Below are 18,138 nucleotides of genomic sequence, written 5' to 3'. Positions count from 1 at the left end.
CTTTATCATGTTACTTTTAATTGTGAATAAAATGAAGGTAACTGAAAATATGCAATTTATTTAGCCAAGAGATCATAAGAGAGATAAAAATATTTATAGAACACTAATACTGTACTATAAAAGAAAAATGAGTTTATACCTATCACGTCCATCTTGCCATCCTTGCCTTGCCAGAGTAAGCCGCCTCCACTGTCACCCTGAAAGTCACAAATACACTAGATCTAAATACGGTTTTTCCTCGTACATTAGTCAAATTGATTTGTGAAGGATGAAGGCTCTTCATCCTTCTGGAGAGGATGAAGAGCCTCATTTGCCTCTTCAGCCTCATCGTGGGGCAACCGTTCAGTGGCCCCACACACACAGGGAATTATCAGGGGAAGTGCCAAGCCATTACGACTATATAGCTCATGGAAGGGATCAGGATAAGGATTTGGGATGAGACGGGACTGATGACGTCCGAACATCTCCAGAACAAGTGTTTTGCTCACGTCTCTGTTCTAACCACAATTCTCTAAATGCTTCACCCACGTACTTCAAATACAAATAATCGCCAACAGAACCTAAACACCTAAGCTAACCTAACCTACACCTAACTAAACATATAATTTTTATGTATTTTAATATTAATTTATATATTAGAACAACCCAATTTTTAATACACCGCATGTTAAAGTTTATGAATGAATCTGGGGAGGACGGCCGCTGGTATAAATAGTCTAGTGTGAGGACGGGTTGCATAAACAAGGACCCAAAGTCCTTCCATATTTGAGTTTGATTCCGTAGCTGCTCCTTCCCGGGGTTCGCTTCCACGGGTCATTAGAGCCCTCGGATCCTCTTATTTTTGAAGGTTTCCATTGTCATGCCTTTTTTTTTCTTCTTCTTCGGTTCGGGTGGACCTATTTTTGTTTTTTTGGATCAGGACCTCGATTCCTTGATGGTTCCCAACTCGTATGAGATAAGGTCGGCTAAACTTTTTTGGTTACCATACAAAGTCCCAGATTCTTCCTGTTCTGCAGACCATCCATTGTTTTCCTTGGAAGCTTGGCATGATTTTTACCATATCCAGAAGGTTAAGTGGTGGGAGATTAGTTGCATCTTCCATGTTTTCTTGCACAGTGCATATTTTGCATCGTTGGACAATTGTTTGTTTGATTTTTTGAGCCCAGATTGCAGAGGATCACAGAGCCTGTACTCACTTGCAGCTGTTTAGCGCATCTGGGATGTGGTTATCTACAAGGCAGCATGGATGTTTTGCTTCGGTGCCTGATCTTACAGCTCTGATATCTGTGGTTCCAGCTTTTACAGCCTTGTCCTAGTTACTCTCTCCCCTTCTCTGGGAGGCGGTGGTGAACATTTTGGTTGCTTGTCACGCATGCCAGCTGACCATGCTCCCTTAGGCTCTGGAGCCGACTTGATTACTAACCCTTTTGACCACCGTACCCTTACATCTTCCCTTTTTCCTGACGAGGCTGTCTCTTCAATGCTTTCAGCTGTGGCTTCTGCTTTCCAGCACTTCAGTCGAAGTCCTCACATGGCTTTGTTTATGATTATTCAGGATTGGCATAAGGTGGAGACCGATTCTGAGGTTTTAGCTTTTTTTCTTTCTGTTACTCTTCATTCATTCTTTGACTCTTCAGCATCATTCTTAGGAATTGTGGAAGGGTGCTTCGTTTCGTTATTTTGCGCCAGCCCATTTGTGGTTTGGGCATTTATCGCAGTGTCAAAGGGGGTGGAATGTAGTAGCTCATTTTACCAATTCCTGGTCCCACGATTTGTGGGCCTTCAGGGTCGTGTCTCAGAGTCTTTAGTGTTGTTGGTCCACTATCACCCATCTCTAGATTCAGGGATCTTGGGTCAGGAAGCCTCCCCTCAATTCAGGTTAGTCACAGCAACTTGGTTGGACTCTATCAATGGTTGAGCTAACCCCCCCTTTCTTCTGTGAGTATTCTGATTGTTACCAGTCCATAAGCAGGACTCAATGGATGGACCTTCAGTATATTCTCGACCTTTCGGGATTGAAAAACGTTTTTGCCTGTCTCATTTTCTGCTTGACCACATTAACTAATTGTTACCTTATTTTACAGGTAGATTCCTGGATGGTGTCCCTGGACTTTAAGGATTCACACTATCACACTCCTATTCACGAGAGATTAGGGTTTCTTGTAGGGGCATTTTCGCTCGGATTTGACTCCTTGGATATTTACCAGGTTAGTGGGGTATCTATAAACCAGCTACTTGGGTGTTTGTAACTTAGCCTTTCTCAAGTTTAGACTTTCAGCCAGAACATGACTGCTAGACAGTTTAGACTTTCAGCCAGAACATGACTGCTAGACAGGTATCTGGCTAGCAGGTTCAGGATTTTTGGTGAACTGGAGGAAGTTTCAGTTGGTTTCATCTCTGGTTTGGACTCTGTTTGGGATTCCTGATTGGTTTTCCTATCTCTGCCATGTATGGCTCTGCTCCACCTGCAGTGTTGTCACCATCTGGTGTTAGAACTACCCCGGATTGTGGTCTCCAGTTTCTTCTTCAGGCTGTTTAGAGTTCAGTTCCATGGAATTTTCCTCCTCCATTCCTCGATGTGTTTATTGACGCCTCGCCCCTGGACTGGGGTTTTAATTGTGGCCGGTATATTACAAGGCCTCCCAGAGTCGCTAGGCCAGTTCCCTCCTACAAGTTCACGGTACCATGTGCGAGTTTGTGGTGGCTTAGCAGCCCTTTCGGAAGATTCGTTTTCCTCTGGGTTCTGTTCTCTGGCTCTATTCTGACTAATCTGCAGTGATTGAATGTTTAATTCATGGGGTATCACTTTTGTGTTTTCCCTCATTGGAGTTATTATGTGGGTAGTTGGCTCCTGAATTCTCGGAGTTTGGTTTTCGGTGCGGTTCAAGCGCAGTGTGTGTGTCCAACGTTCTTGGGAATGGTCTCCTGTTTCCATCCCATTTCCATGAAGTGAACTGTCGACGACGTGTCCTTCCGGTGGATCTGTGAGGTGTTTGATCGCCCGAGGTGGACCTCTGTGAAATGGCATAGAACCGGTAGCGTCCATCATATGTGGTTCTGTTCCTCAATCCTAAGTCTCTCATGGTTGATGTCTTTCACTTGGACTGGTCAAGATGGGGGGTTCATTTATCTCTTCGCTTCAGTTCAGGTTTTACTCCAGGTTTTGTCGAGACTGGAGACTTATACGTGCAGGGTGATCCTTCTGGCTCCTTGATGGCATCTTGCCACCAAGGATCCTGCACCTGCATCTTGCAACATGGCGATATTATGAATCGATCCGTGTTGTCAGATTGGGGAGCGGCATGCTCTCTTTTACGAAGGGGTCTGCTCTTTTTGCTCTGTTGGCGATTACGTAATTTACAGATTTCTATTTTTCTGATGAAGAATAAGATGATTGGCGTCCAGGGGGGATCCTTTTGATCATTGATTCGTAGTTTGTTTGCCCATGAGAGGGGGGTTGGGGATACAGCTCCAACCGGCCACTTGCTGTGGCCGGTTGAGGCTGTTTGTTGCTATCAACGCACCACTCGGACTTCTTCATGGGATGTATTGTTTGTTGATCCTGTTATCTAGGTTCCCTTATTCCAAGGCTCGTTTATCCCAGGTTGTCTGCAGTGTCATTAAATGTAGCAGTCTGCAGTTTACCCTTGGTTGTGGCTCTGGTTGAGTTTATGTCCCTGACCATGTTTTTTCTAGCATGTCTTGGGTTGATATCCGTCTCAAGGGTTCTGGAGGTCTAATGGATTCTAACGTCGGGTAGTTCTTGTGTTGTTCTTGGTCAGGTTTCCCATCCTGTGTTCCCATTTTCTTTTCGAGTCTAATTCGTCGCATTTCTCCTCCCTGGTCTCCTTTTTCTCTGTGGTTAGTTAGGAATAGGGAGACAACATTAGGCCTCTCCAGTTACCCCACATTAAATGTAATGAAACGCCTCTTTCTTGTTGGGCTTCGGTGGCTTCTTGGTCCTTCTCACCCTCCTCTTTTCAGGTGCATCAGTTGGTAGTTTTAGGCTCCAAACTCAATAGTGTGTACATGGGAGTCTGCAGTCCCGCGGTGCCATTACCACCTGGCAGTAGCCAGCTGTGACCAGGGGTCGTTGTTGTTGCTCTAGACTCATCTACTCGGGAGCAAAACCCCCGGGCAGCTCAGGCTATGGGAAGCTCGTAAGTGACCAGGGGGATGCGAACTGACTACTGGGTTGATTGTGTGTATTTGCTTAATTTTTCTTTTCTCTGTTAGCTTTGCAGTTGTCTATTTTGGTTTGCTTATTTTCTGGATGTTTCCATTGGTGAGGGTGACCTTAAAGACTCATCGGCGTCTCTGTGAAGGGTCCAGGTTATGTTTATAGTCTCCGGCAGGCTATTAACCTCTTGGCTAACTGATGTGGACCTAATCCCTTTGTAGACTCTTCTTTGCCTAAAGCCCATCTTTGGATATGGAGCTATTATGAACGTGTAGAGACTATAACAGTACTACAGCTCATCGTCAGATGCAGCACCCAATTTCAGCCAGCTGCTGAGTACATAAGTAAATGACTACCTGTTGTCAAAGAAGATATCTAAGGGGTAGTAATATGACAAGCTTCAATTAAAATTTCATTCATAAACAAAAATTTTGGCAAAGACTGTGAAATTACTGATTTGGCTGGGAAAATATTGATTTGACTGACTTCTGACTGGGAAATTTGGTTACCAAGCTAGTAACCAAATCTCAATTCCAATCTGCAGGAACGAAGGGGGTTAAAAACACCTGACATAATTATAGTAATAAAACCCATTAACCACTTTGCCTGGGTACATCACTGAACTGCAGGTGGCAACACTCAATTCCGCTAACTCACATAAGGTTTAGTCCTAACTAAACATAAGACACAGTGTATCAATCACTTGAGAGCACTTCCTAAATTTCCTGTCTCTATAAAAATGCATTAACCTGCAATTCAAAAGTAGTCTAAAGTGAGTGAACATTTAATATTTAAGTATTCTTAAATAGCTGAGATTACACACCCAGTCAGCTTGAAATCTAATGCCTCACTGAGGGTTTAAATCCCTAGCTAGGGGCAGGTGCAGCCGGGTCTCCCTGATGGTGCCAAATTGTGCAAGGAAGTTAACATGTGCATGAGCGACGGTCTCGCTTCAAGCACATGTTCAATCCCCGACCGTCTAGCAAGTGGTTGGGCACCATTCCTTTCCACCCGTCCCATCCCAAATTCTTATCCTGACCCCTTCCCAGTGCTATATAGTCGTAACTGCTTGGTGCTTTCTCCTGATAATTCTCTTCCTTCTCTTTCTCCTAATCAATGGCACAGTGACAGTAGCTGGCTGGAAGTCATGTCCATCTCTACAGTTTCCTTCAATACTGCACATACCGTAATGATATCCTTATTATGTCTCTGGGTCATATTTCTTATTGCAGTCATCACCTCCATTTCTCGTCCCTAATCATACAGTTTTAAACGAACTGTTTCTCAGGGGAATAATAAATGCACTCGTGCGGTGATGGGAGTATTAAAAGTAATAGTAATAATAATAATAGAACTAGTAGCACTATTACTAAGAGTGAGAGTAGCTTACATGGCAGGAGTCTGTTCCGCCATGGACGTAGCCAGCACAGATCATGTTGTCGGTGATCTCGTGGGGATGGTAGCGGAGGGCTCGACACACTGGGTTCGAGAAAATGGGGAGGAGAGCCTCCTTCAGGGTGTCGGTGGGGTCGCCCTTCTCAGTCACCCGGCCCCATCCACTCACCACGCCCAGCTTCCCAACGTAATCACTATCTGCAAGTGTCAGTGGCGATGAGATGAAGCAGGAGCCCAGCTGGAGGAAGGACAGAAGATGCTGACAAGAAAGTTAAAGGAAATATCGGTCAGGGACAAGCCTATGTTACCGACATTGTTTACCTTGGCAGAGAGCCGTCACATGGGCGCGTGTCTTATTCACATTTTATTTATATTTTTATCCTTTTATTAATATATAGAAAAGTTGTTACATTCTTGTACAGCCACTAGCACGCGTAGTGTTTCGGACAGGTCCTTAATCCTATGTTCCCTGGAATACAACCCCGCCAGATCGTTTAACAACCAGGTTTACAACTTTACAACACACAAGTATCATCATTTTATGTTTTAGATAATACTCAGCATACTTTATGTGCTGTATGTTTATACTTTTTATAGGAACCATACGGTGCTTAATATGGACATTTTGCTTTAGTAACAACACGGGTGACTGTTGGATGACGAGAGGTTTAATAGGCATTACTAACTATCACCTTTACCAGAAATATTTAAATATTTACCTGACTGTTCATAAGCCCAATTAAAATATATATCTGAAACCTTGCTACACCAGCCAGCATAGCTTACAACACCTGCAAGTATAGCTTGCTACACCAGCCAGCATAGCTTACAACACCTGCAAGTATAGCTTGCTACACCAGCCAGCATAGCTTACAACACCTGCAAGTATAGCTTGCTACACCTGCAAGTATAGCTTACAACACCTGCAAGTATAGCTTGCTACACCTGCAAGTATAGCTTGCTACACCTGCAAGTATAGCTTGCTACACCTACAAGTATAGCTTGCTACACCTGCAAGTATAGCTTACAACACCTGCAAGTATAGCTTGCTACACCTGCAAGTATAGCTTGCTACACCTGCAAGTATAGCTTGCTACACCTGCAAGTATAGCTTACAACACCTGCAAGTATAGCTTGCTACACCTGCAAGTATAGCTTGCTACACCTGCAAGTATAGCTTGCTACACCTGCAAGTATAGCTTGCTACACCTGCAAGTATAGCTTGCTACACCTACAAGTATAGCTTGCTACACCTGCAAGTATAGCTTGCTACACCTGCAAGTATAGCTTGTAACACCTACAAGGATAGCTTGCTACACCTGCTAGTATAGCTTGCTACACCTGCAAGTATAGCTTGCTATACCTGCTAGTATAGCTTGCTACACCTGCAAGTATAGTTTGCTACACCTGCAAGTATAGCTTGCTATACCTGCTAGTATAGCTTGCTACACCTGCAAGTATAGTTTGCTACACCTGCAAGTATAGCTTGCTACACCTGCAAGTATACCTTGCTACACCTACAAGTATACCTTGCTACACCTGCAAGTATAGCTTGCTACACCTACAAGGATAGCTTGCTACACCTGCAAGGATAGCTTGCTACACCTGCAAGTATAGCTTGCTACACCTGCAAGGATAGCTTGCTACACCTGCAAGTATAGCTTGCTACACCTGTAAGTATAGCTTGCTACACCTACAAGTATAGCTTGCTACACCTGCTAGTATAGCTTGCTACACCTACAAGTATACCTTGCTACACCTGCAAGTATAGCTTGCTACACCTGCAAGTATAGCTTGCTACACCTGTAAGTATAGCTTGCTACACCTACAAGTATAGCTTGCTACACCTGCAAATATAGCTTGCTACACCTGCAGGTATAGCTTGCTACACCTGCAAGTATATCGACCCTCACGGTTGATATCAACCCAATAATCAACCCTCACGATTATTGTTGGGATACAGTAAAATATTAGAGGCTAATACTTACCGGTTAAAGATGTAAGGTAACATACCGGTTAAAGATGTAAGGTAACATACCGGTTAAAGATGTAAGGTAACATACCGGTTAAAGATGTAAGGTAACATACCGGTTAAAGATGTAAGGTAACATACCGGTTAAAGATGTAAGGTAACATACCGGTTAAAGATGTAAGGTAACATTCTCTTTCAGATACAAAGAATATGAATTTGTGAGTCAATTTCGTCACATTCAATATCTGCTCTCAATGTAAAATTCTCAAGTTAAACAGTGCTTGAGAAAGGGAGTCTAGACACATGTATTTTTTGTTTTGTAAATATTTCCTGACATTAAAACAATTGCGAAGTAATGATAATTGTTGCAGGTAGCAAAGGGGCACTTTGATGTTACTGCAAGAATATACAGAATACACAGAGAAATCACAGTGACGTGATATATCAATGAGAAAATCCCCAGGAGCAGTGATGTGGGTTCGAATCTATGCACTGGGCGTTCCGAAACATTCCCAGACACACCCCAAGAATACCCAGCGCATAGATTTGAATCTTCATCACGGCTCCTGTGGATTTTCTCAATATACAAAATATTAGTGTGTGCAGAATGCAGGACCATTCTCATTCCAATTGGAACAATGTCAGGCCTATGAAATGCTTCTACACAAATGCCACAAGCCTAGAAATTTATTTTTACTCATTATGTTCATCATTGTGGGATTTAAGGCTTTGGTCTGTCCAGCCATATCAACAATAGCAATCAATACGTTGTGTCAGTGACCTAAACTCTCCCATTAATCACAGGAGTGCCACAAGCCAGCATCTTGGAACCTCTCTTATCTATCTATAATAGAGAATGTCTTTGTCTGTCTGTCTGTCCAAGGGTGGAGACAAGACGCTTGGGGCGTCTTGTGTGGTGAGTCACAGGGTGGTCGAGGTCGACCCTCATGCCCCCTTTTAAGATGGTCGGCTCCTATTCCCATTCTCAGCGACTCTTATAAAGTGTGAAATGAGAGTGTGATTGTAGTGCTTACTTCAGATTTTCCAGCTGTTATCGACTTGGTTGCCAACATATGTACTTTCACAACCCAGTGTACCTTTTCTATACACATAAATAAATATAACAGTGTCAGACCACGGAGAAAGAATTGAAACAGGAATTTCCTTAAGTACTTTCGTATATTAATACATCTTCAGAAAGAATCATCAGATTCCTACATCTTCCATTAATACATCTTCAGAGTCCTTCTGAAGATGTATTAATATAAGAAAGTACTTAAGGAAATTCCTGTTTCAATTCTTCCTCCGTGGTCTGACACTGTCACATTTTTCATCATGTGTTAATTCTGGTGATTTACACACATAAATAAATATATAAATAAATAAGTATATGTGCATACACTGAGGCTGAGAATCTCGTCATTGGGATCAGCGAACCATGAGGACAAGAAGACGCAATTGAAGAGGAATTCCATCTTCCGGGATACCATCAAATTTTCAGGAAGGTCAGAACAACATTTTTGAGATTATATGTGACTCTCAGGCAGGTGTGACAGCTGTTTCATACTCAGGTACAAGGTGACCATCCCCCTCTGTAGTACAGGGAAGATCTAGGCAGCTTAGGCAAGGTACAGGGCCTGACGGCTGAGTGGACAGTGCTCGAAATTCGTAGTCCTAAGAATACGGGTTCGATCCACGGCGGAGGCGGAAACAAATGGACAGAGTTTCTTTCACCCCTGATGCCCCTGTTCACCTAGCAGTAAATAGGTACTTAGGAGTTAAACAGCTGCTGCGTGCTGCTTCCTGGGGATGTGTAACGAAGAAAGGAGGTCTGATCGAGGACCGGGCCGCGGGGACGGTAACCCCCGAAATCATCTCAAGATAAAATAACCATTCAAAATGAAGATACACACAATTAGGCCACCACCAACAGCTTGAAGAAACCATTAACTGGGTAAGTACAAAACTAGTGGTCAGATCTTGTCTTGAAAGTTATCTTATCAAGTTATCTTTGTCAAGATAACATTTCCAGTGATGGAAATTCCTGTATAATCTTTTGTGAATGTCAGTATTTCTCGGAACTAACAACTAGCTTGTTATTAATAGTTATTGTTGGTGATAACACTGCAGAGTGATTGAATGTTAAGAACCCTAGTTAACTCTGTGTGGAAGCTGGTGACGACTCTTGTGTTGATCATAGCAGATGCAGGCTCTTGTGTTGATCATAGCAGGTGCAGGCTCTTGTGTTGATCATAGCAGGTGCAGGCTCTTGTGTTGATCATAGCAGGTGCAGGCTCTTGTGTTGATTAGCAGGTGCAGGCTCTTGTGTTGATCATAGCAGGTGAAGGCTCTTGTGTTGATCATAGCAGGTGCAGGCTCTTGTGTTGATCATAGCAGGTGCAGGCTCTTGTGTTGATCATAGCAGGTGCAGGCTCTTGTGTTGATCATAGCAGGTGCAGGCTCTTGTGTTGATCATAGCAGGTACAGGCTCTTGTGTTGATCATAGCAGATGCAGGCTCTTGTGTTGATCATAGCAGGTGCAGGCTCTTGTGTTGATCATAGCAGGTGCAGGCTCTTGTGTTGATCATAGCAGGTGCAGGCTCTTGTGTTGATCATAGCAGGTGCAGGCTCTTGTGTTGATCATAGCAGGTGCAGGCTCTTGTGTTGATCATAGCAGGTGCAGGCTCTTGTGTTGATCATAGCAGGTGCAGGCTCTTGTGTTGATCATAGCAGGTGCAGGCTCTTGTGTTGATTAGCAGGTGCAGGCTCTTGTGTTGATCATAGCAGGTGCAGGCTCTTGTGTTGATCACAGCAGGTGCAGGCTCTTGTGTTGATTATAGCAGGTGCAGGCTCTTGTGTTGATCATAGCAGGTGCAGGCTCTTGTGTTGATCATAGCAGATGCAGGCTCTTGTGTTGATCATAGCAGGTGCAGGCTCTTGTGTTGACTATAGCAGGTGCAGGCTCTTGTGTTGACTATAGCAGGTGCAGGCTCTTGTGTTGATCATAGCAGGTGCAGGCTCTTGTGTTGATCACAGCAGGTGCAGGCTCTTGTCTAATCTAATCTCAGGATACAATATACAGCTCATCTTGGTACTCCTTTCTCACACCTATATGTGACTATATTACGCCCGCCACGCTTACCACCCCGTCTCACCATATACACCTCCAACCAACACACACACACACACACATGAATAAATGAATGAATTACATATAGGTCAAGATACCCTTCGGGTGACCTCTGAAGTGGGTATAGTTGAAGAGTAACCCGGTGAGAGTAAACGTCCAAGTTGGAAAGACCGAGCCAGGGGCTAAACCCGGCTGCACGGCGGAAACACGAGGCTCTTAAACACCGGGCTGGCTTAGGCTAGGAGGCAGGGGTCCCGTATCAGGGTCGGCGAAGTCTTCTTTCTTCTAAGAAGCTGAAGTCTTCTTTCTTTTGATTCCACCACTTATAAACGAGCAAAATCAGGTCCCCATCCCCCTAAAGAGGGGAAAGAGGCCTCAGTTTGGCATTTTCTTGCTGCTACGTCTTCTTTCTTCTTTCTTCTGTGTGTTCAGGCTTCGTGTAGTCATCTGATGTGCATTTTTGTACTCGGCGTAGTCGCTGGGGAAAAGTTCAGCTGCCCGTGTGGATTCATCACATGGCGCGAAGATTACGTCCTTGTCAATCACGCACTTCACAGTAGTTGCTGGATTACACTGCACGTATTCCCTCATACTTCGTGTTATATATACGGCTGGTGAGCCGTCTGTGTGCAGGAGATACATATGTAGTGTTGCCACGTTGCTGATACAATTTAATTACTGCTGGAGAATAAATAACCGCTGAGTCTGGGGTGGTGTGTGTGTTTTAATGTCGACAGAGGCAGTAGAGTCGTCATCAGAAGACAGGTTGAGGTCTGCAAGAGCAACTGATGTTGGTACCGATGCAGAGACACACACAAACACTCACCCACTACACACACACACAGGGACCGGTGTCTGAGTGGACAGCACACTGGACACGTAATCCTGTGGTCCGGGGTTCGATTCCCGGCGCCGGCGAGAAACAATGGGTAGAGTTTCTTTCACCCAGATGCCCCTGTTACCTAGCAGTAAATAGGTACCTGGGAGTTAGACACCTGCTACAGGCTGCGTCTTGGTGTGTGTGCGTGTGTGTGTGAAAAAAAATAAAAATAAAAGAAGTTGATTGACAGTTGAGAGGCGGGCTGAAAGAGCGAGCACAACTAGGCGAATGCAACACCCTCACTGCCTCAATCTCTGGCCCACTTAGGTGGAACAGGGAGGAAAAGTGATGGAGGAACGTCACAGCACCCAGGGACAGGGAAGTATGGAGGACACGACATGTGACTGGATCACCCAGATGTTAAGGGACTTCAGCAAACAACTGAGTGCAATGAATGCAATAGTACAGAATCTACAGAGTGAGCTGGGGAAAGCTAAGGAAGAGATAAAGAAACTCAGGGAAAATCCGAATTCGAACCAGTACAAGGCAAGCAACCCTCTGGAAAAAAGGGATGAAGCAGATGTAGGGCTTCTTCCAGGGAGACCCTCGTTCGCAGAAATGCTGCGAAATAATCCAAGTGTTCAGGCTGCTTTAGAGGAAGAAGCTATGAAAGCAGCTACATTTCCAAGGAAGCAGCAAAGTGCACTACACAAATGCTGGAAAGAAAAAGATCTGTTATAGTTGTAGGAGTACAGGAACCAGAAGGATCCAACCAGGAGGAGTGAAGATGGAAGGACCGAGCACCGGCGATAAAGATCTTGGAGATTCTGGATATGGTAGGGGCTAATGGCAACATAGAGAGGGTTTTCAGGCTGGGCGGCTACAAGAAGTAAAGGAAACGACTGATAAAGTTCTGGGTCAAAAATGAGGCAACAAAAGAGAAAGTCCTGTCCAGGACGAGCAAGCTTATGAGATTAGGGGAATACAAGGACGTTTTTCTGCAGAAGGACATGACGAGGGAAGATAGAAGGAAGGCTGCAGAAGCAAGGAGATGCAAGGGGAGGGACGGGTATGGGAGAGCCACAGGACTCTGCTTAGTATCTCTAGGAACCTCAGAGAGGAATGGGAATCCCCTCACCAGCAGGCCAGTATCCTTTTTTTTGGGGGGGGGGAGTAAAGAGGAAGGAGAGGTATAGGTGAAGGGAAGTATAAAAGTGGGAAATACAGTGAGAGGTATGAAAGCAGGCGTCGGGCTGTCCGCCTTGCTGACACCATGTGTGAGTGTTGGCAGCTAAGCTAAGCTGGCTCCCTCTTGTCAGGGAGCTGTGAGTGTGTGAGAGGTTCTTCACATGTGTTTCACCATATATGGATGTCTATAGATGAATACTATGTAGCATTCATATATACACACTCCGATGCTTCCACACATGTTGTTCTGTTTAAGGCTCTTTATTTTAATATTATTATTTATCGAGTTGTTCATATATACACATATATACCTACATATACTCACACATACACATACATATATATATATATATATATATATATATGTATATATAATATATATATATATATATATATATATATATATATAATATATATATATATATATATAATATATATATATATATATATATATATATTGGTGTATACTGGCAGCAGGTTTTCTTTCAAACATGTTTCATTGAATATGACCGCATATTCTGTATTTATTATTTTCTGGTTTAGGGCTTCTATCCCTCTAACTATTTTCTTAGCATCAGGGCTTAGTTGAAATAGGAGTTCTCCAAAACTCATTTTCGTACTTTTAAGGTGAAGACAAGAAGTGATTTAATATAGAGTGTATTACACTTATTTATACAATTTGCACAACGTTTCGAACCTCCATGGTTCATTCTCAAGTGAACAGATCTTACAATGCTTGTTGATTTTATACCCGCACTGCGTCAGGTGATAATACAATAAAGGTGAAAACACGGGGGATACATAAGGGATAAATGTGAGGTGAAACATAGAGGTAACTGCAGAAGGCTTATTGGCCCATACGAGGCAGCTCCTATCTAAACACAAAGATTAATCCAGTGTAATTGGCCTGTTATGTTGGACATTGTCTTCTGTGTTGGCATCGTTATGTTCTGGTCTTGTCCTTACTCTCATGGTGGGTAGAGTAAATAGTTCCGTGATTTGGGTGTTCATGGTAGGTTGTTCTATTCTTATGTGAATTGCCTCAAGAATTTGTAATCTTCTTGCATCTTGGGTTTTGTCTATTATGCAGGTATTCTTGTTCAACATTTCTCGTTAGAGTGATGTCATGGGCTTGTCTCATGTGATTCCTAGGGGCACCGGATTGAAGATGGCATGTCAAACGCCTCATCAGCTTGGTCGACGTCATACCTATGTACTTAGATTGAAGGTTACATCCTTCGTGGGGGCAAGTATACATGTATACAACGCTTGACTGCTGTAGAGGGTTCTCCGTCGGCTTCGGGCTGTTTTTGATAAGGAGTTCGGAAGTCTTCTTGGTTTTGTAGAATATTATCAGGTTTATGTTTTGGTTAGGAGTAGTGCTTTTTACTCCTTTACGGATTGTTTCTTTCATTATTCTTTCCTCTTTTATATGTTTTATATATATATATATATATATATATATATATATATATATATATATATATATATATATATATATATATATATATATATATATATATATATATATATATATATATATATATATATATATATATATATATATATATATATATATATATATATATATATATATATATATATATATATATATATATATATATATATATATATATATATATATATATATATATATATAAATATATAGAGAAAGAATAAAAAAACACAACGGGAGTAAAAGCACTACTACTCCTAACCAAAACATAAACCTGATAATATTCTACAAAACCAAGAAGACTTCCGAACTCCTTATCAAAAACAGCCCGAAGCCGACGGAGAACCCTCTACAGCAGTCAAGCGTTGTATACATGTATACTTGCCCCCACGAAGGATGTAACCTTCAATCTAAGTACATAGGTATGACGTCGACCAAGCTGATGAGGCGTTTGACATGCCATCTTCAATCCGGTGCCCCTAGGAATCACATGAGACAAGCCCATGACATCACTCTAACGAGAAATGTTGAACAAGAATACCTGCATAATAGACAAAACCCAAGATGCAAGAAGATTACAAATTCTTGAGGCAATTCACATAAGAATAGAACAACCTACCATGAACACCCAAATCACGGAACTATTTACTCTACCCACCATGAGAGTAAGGACAAGACCAGAACATAACGATGCCAACACAGAAGACAATGTCCAACATAACAGGCCAATTACACTGGATTAATCTTTGTGTTTAGATAGGAGCTGCCTCGTATGGGCCAATAAGCCTTCTGCAGTTACCTCTATGTTTCACCTCACATTTATCCCTTATGTATCCCCCGTGTTTTCACCTTTATTGTATTATCACCTGACGCAGTGCGGGTATAAAATCAACAAGCATTGTAAGATCTGTTCACTTGAGAATGAACCATGGAGGTTCGAAACGTTGTGCAAATTGTATAAATAAGTGTAATACACTCTATATTAAATCACTTCTTGTCTTCACCTTAAAAGTACGAAAATGAGTTTTGGAGAACTCCTATTTCAACTAAGCCCTGATGCTAAGAAAATAGTTAGAGGGATAGAAGCCCTAAACCAGAAAATAATAAATACAGAATATGCGGTCATATTCAATGAAACATGTTTGAAAGAAAACCTGCTGCCAGTATACACCAATATATATATATATATATATATATATATATATATATATATATATATATATATATATATATATATATATATATATATATATATATATATATATATATATATACATATATATATATATATATATATATATATATATATGTATGTGTATGTGTGAGTATATGTAGGTATATATGTGTATATATGAACAACTCGATAAATAATAATATTAAAATAAAGAGCCTTAAACAGAACAACATGTGTGGAAGCATCGGAGTGTGTATATATGAATGCTACATAGTATTCATCTATAGACATCCATATATGGTGAAACACATGTGAAGAACCTCTCACACACTCACAGCTCCCTGACAAGAGGGAGCCAGCTTAGCTTAGCTGCCAACACTCACACATGGTGTCAGCAAGGCGGACAGCCCGACGCCTGCTTTCATACCTCTCACTGTATTTCCCACTTTTATACTTCCCTTCACCTATACCTCTCCTTCCTCTTTACTCCCCCCCCCCCAAAAAAAAGGATACTGGCCTGCTGGTGAGGGATTCCCATTCCTCTCTGAGGTTCCTAGAGATACTAAGCAGAGTCCTGTGGCTCTCCCATACCCGTCCCTCCCCTTGCATCTCCTTGCTTCTGCAGCCTTCCTTCTATCTTCCCTCGTCATGTCCTTCTGCAGAAAAACGTCCTTGTATTCCCCTAATCTCATAAGCTTGCTCGTCCTGGACAGGACTTTCTCTTTTGTTGCCTCATTTTTGACCCAGAACTTTATCAGTCGTTTCCTTTACTTCTTGTAGCCGCCCAGCCTGAAAACCCTCTCTATGTTGCCATTAGCCCCTACCATATCCAGAATCTCCAAGATCTTTATCGCCGGTGCTCGGTCCTTCCATCTTCACTCCTCCTGGTTGGATCCTTCTGGTTCCTGTACTCCTACAACTATAACAGATCTTTTTCTTTCCAGCATTTGTGTAGTGCACTTTGCTGCTTCCTTGGAAATGTAGCTGCTTTCATAGCTTCTTCCTCTAAAGCAGCCTGAACACTTGGATTATTTCGCAGCATTTCTGCGAACGAGGGTCTCCCTGGAAGAAGCCCTACATCTGCTTCATCCCTTTTTTCCAGAGGGTTGCTTGCCTTGTACTGGTTCGAATTCGGATTTTCCTGAGTTTCTTTATCTCTTCCTTAGCTTTCCCCAGCTCACTCTGTAGATTCTGTACTATTGCATTCATTGCACTCAGTTGTTTGCTGAAGTCCCTTAACATCTGGGTGATCCAGTCACATGTCGTGTCCTCCATACTTCCCTGTCCCTGGGTGCTGTGACGTTCCTCCATCACTTTTCCTCCCTGTTCCACCTAAGTGGGCCAGAGATTGAGGCAGTGAGGGTGTTGCATTCGCCTAGTTGTGCTCGCTCTTTCAGCCCGCCTCTCAACTGTCAATCAACTTCTTTTATTTTTATTTTTTTTCACACACACACGCACACACACCAAGACGCAGCCTGTAGCAGGTGTCTAACTCCCAGGTACCTATTTACTGCTAGGTAACAGGGGCATCTGGGTGAAAGAAACTCTACCCATTGTTTCTCGCCGGCGCCGGGAATCGAACCCCGGACCACAGGATTACGTGTCCAGTGTGCTGTCCACTCAGACACCGGTCCCTGTGTGTGTGTGTAGTGGGTGAGTGTTTGTGTGTGTCTCTGCATCGGTACCAACATCAGTTGCTCTTGCAGACCTCAACCTGTCTTCTGATGACGACTCTACTGCCTCTGTCGACATTAAAACACACACACCACCCCAGACTCAGCGGTTATTTATTCTCCAGCAGTAATTAAATTGTATCAGCAACGTGGCAACACTACATATGTATCTCCTGCACACAGACGGCTCACCAGCCGTATATATAACACGAAGTATGAGGGAATACGTGCAGTGTAATCCAGCAACTACTGTGAAGTGCGTGATTGACAAGGACGTAATCTTCGCGCCATGTGATGAATCCACACGGGCAGCTGAACTTTTCCCCAGCGACTACGCCGAGTACAAAAATGCACATCAGATGACTACACGAAGCCTGAACACACAGAAGAAAGAAGAAAGAAGACGTAGCAGCAAGAAAATGCCAAACTGAGGCCTCTTTCCCCTCTTTAGGGGGATGGGGACCTGATTTTGCTCGTTTATAAGTGGTGGAATCAAAAGAAAGAAGACTTCAGCTTCTTAGAAGAAAGAAGACTTCGCCGACCCTGATACGGGACCCCTGCCTCCTAGCCTAAGCCAGCCCGGTGTTTAAGAGCCTCGTGTTTCCGCCGTGCAGCCGGGTTTAGCCCCTGGCTCGGTCTTTCCAACTTGGACGTTTACTCTCACCGGGTTACTCTTCAACTATACCCACTTCAGAGGTCACCCGAAGGGTATCTTGACCTATATGTAATTCATTCATTTATTCATGTGTGTGTGTGTGTGTGTTGGTTGGAGGTGTATATGGTGAGACGGGGTGGTAAGCGTGGCGGGCGTAATATAGTCACATATAGGTGTGAGAAAGGAGTACCAAGATGAGCTGTATATTGTATCCTGAGATTAGATTAGACAAGAGCCTGCACCTGCTGTGATCAACACAAGAGCCTGCACCTGCTATGATCAACACAAGAGCCTGCACCTGCTATAGTCAACACAAGAGCCTGCACCTGCTATAGTCAACACAAGAGCCTGCACCTGCTATGATCAACACAAGAGCCTGCATCTGCTATGATCAACACAAGAGCCTGCACCTGCTATGATCAACACAAGAGCCTGCACCTGCTATAATCAACACAAGAGCCTGCACCTGCTGTGATCAACACAAGAGCCTGCACC

General features: G+C 43.1%; 1 protein-coding gene across 1 annotated transcript; it reads right to left on the bottom strand.

Moving 5' to 3' along the window:
* Positions 1–3,122: 3,122 nt before the first annotated feature.
* LOC138371110 (anionic trypsin-like) lies at positions 3,123–9,022 on the bottom strand. The gene is made up of 3 exons (XM_069335892.1): positions 8,948–9,022; positions 5,571–5,813; positions 3,123–3,338 (listed from the first exon to the last, which is right to left on the bottom strand). Exons 1-3 carry the CDS (start codon positions 9,020–9,022, stop codon positions 3,123–3,125), a joined length of 534 nt encoding a protein of 177 aa, XP_069191993.1.
* Positions 9,023–18,138: the final 9,116 nt, after the last annotated feature.

Source organism: Procambarus clarkii, chromosome 4, assembly GCF_040958095.1.
Source record: "Procambarus clarkii isolate CNS0578487 chromosome 4, FALCON_Pclarkii_2.0, whole genome shotgun sequence".
Classification (NCBI taxonomy): Eukaryota; Metazoa; Arthropoda; class Malacostraca; order Decapoda; family Cambaridae; genus Procambarus; species Procambarus clarkii.
Note: the sequence above shows the minus strand (reverse complement) of the source record. Positions and strands in the feature narration are given on the sequence as shown.

Coding starts and splice junctions, on each gene's coding strand:
- LOC138371110 (XM_069335892.1), bottom strand. CDS start 9,022: ATGGAATTCCTCTTCAATTGCGTCTTCTTGTCCTCATGGTTCGCTGAT. Junction 5,814..8,947: donor ACGAGATTCTCAGCCTCAGT/GTATGCACATAT, acceptor TCCTTCCTCCAG/CTGGGCTCCTGCTTCATCTC. Junction 3,339..5,570: donor GCGGAACAGACTCCTGCCAT/GTAAGCTACTCT, acceptor AATCGCCAACAG/AGCAAAAAGAGCAGACCCCT.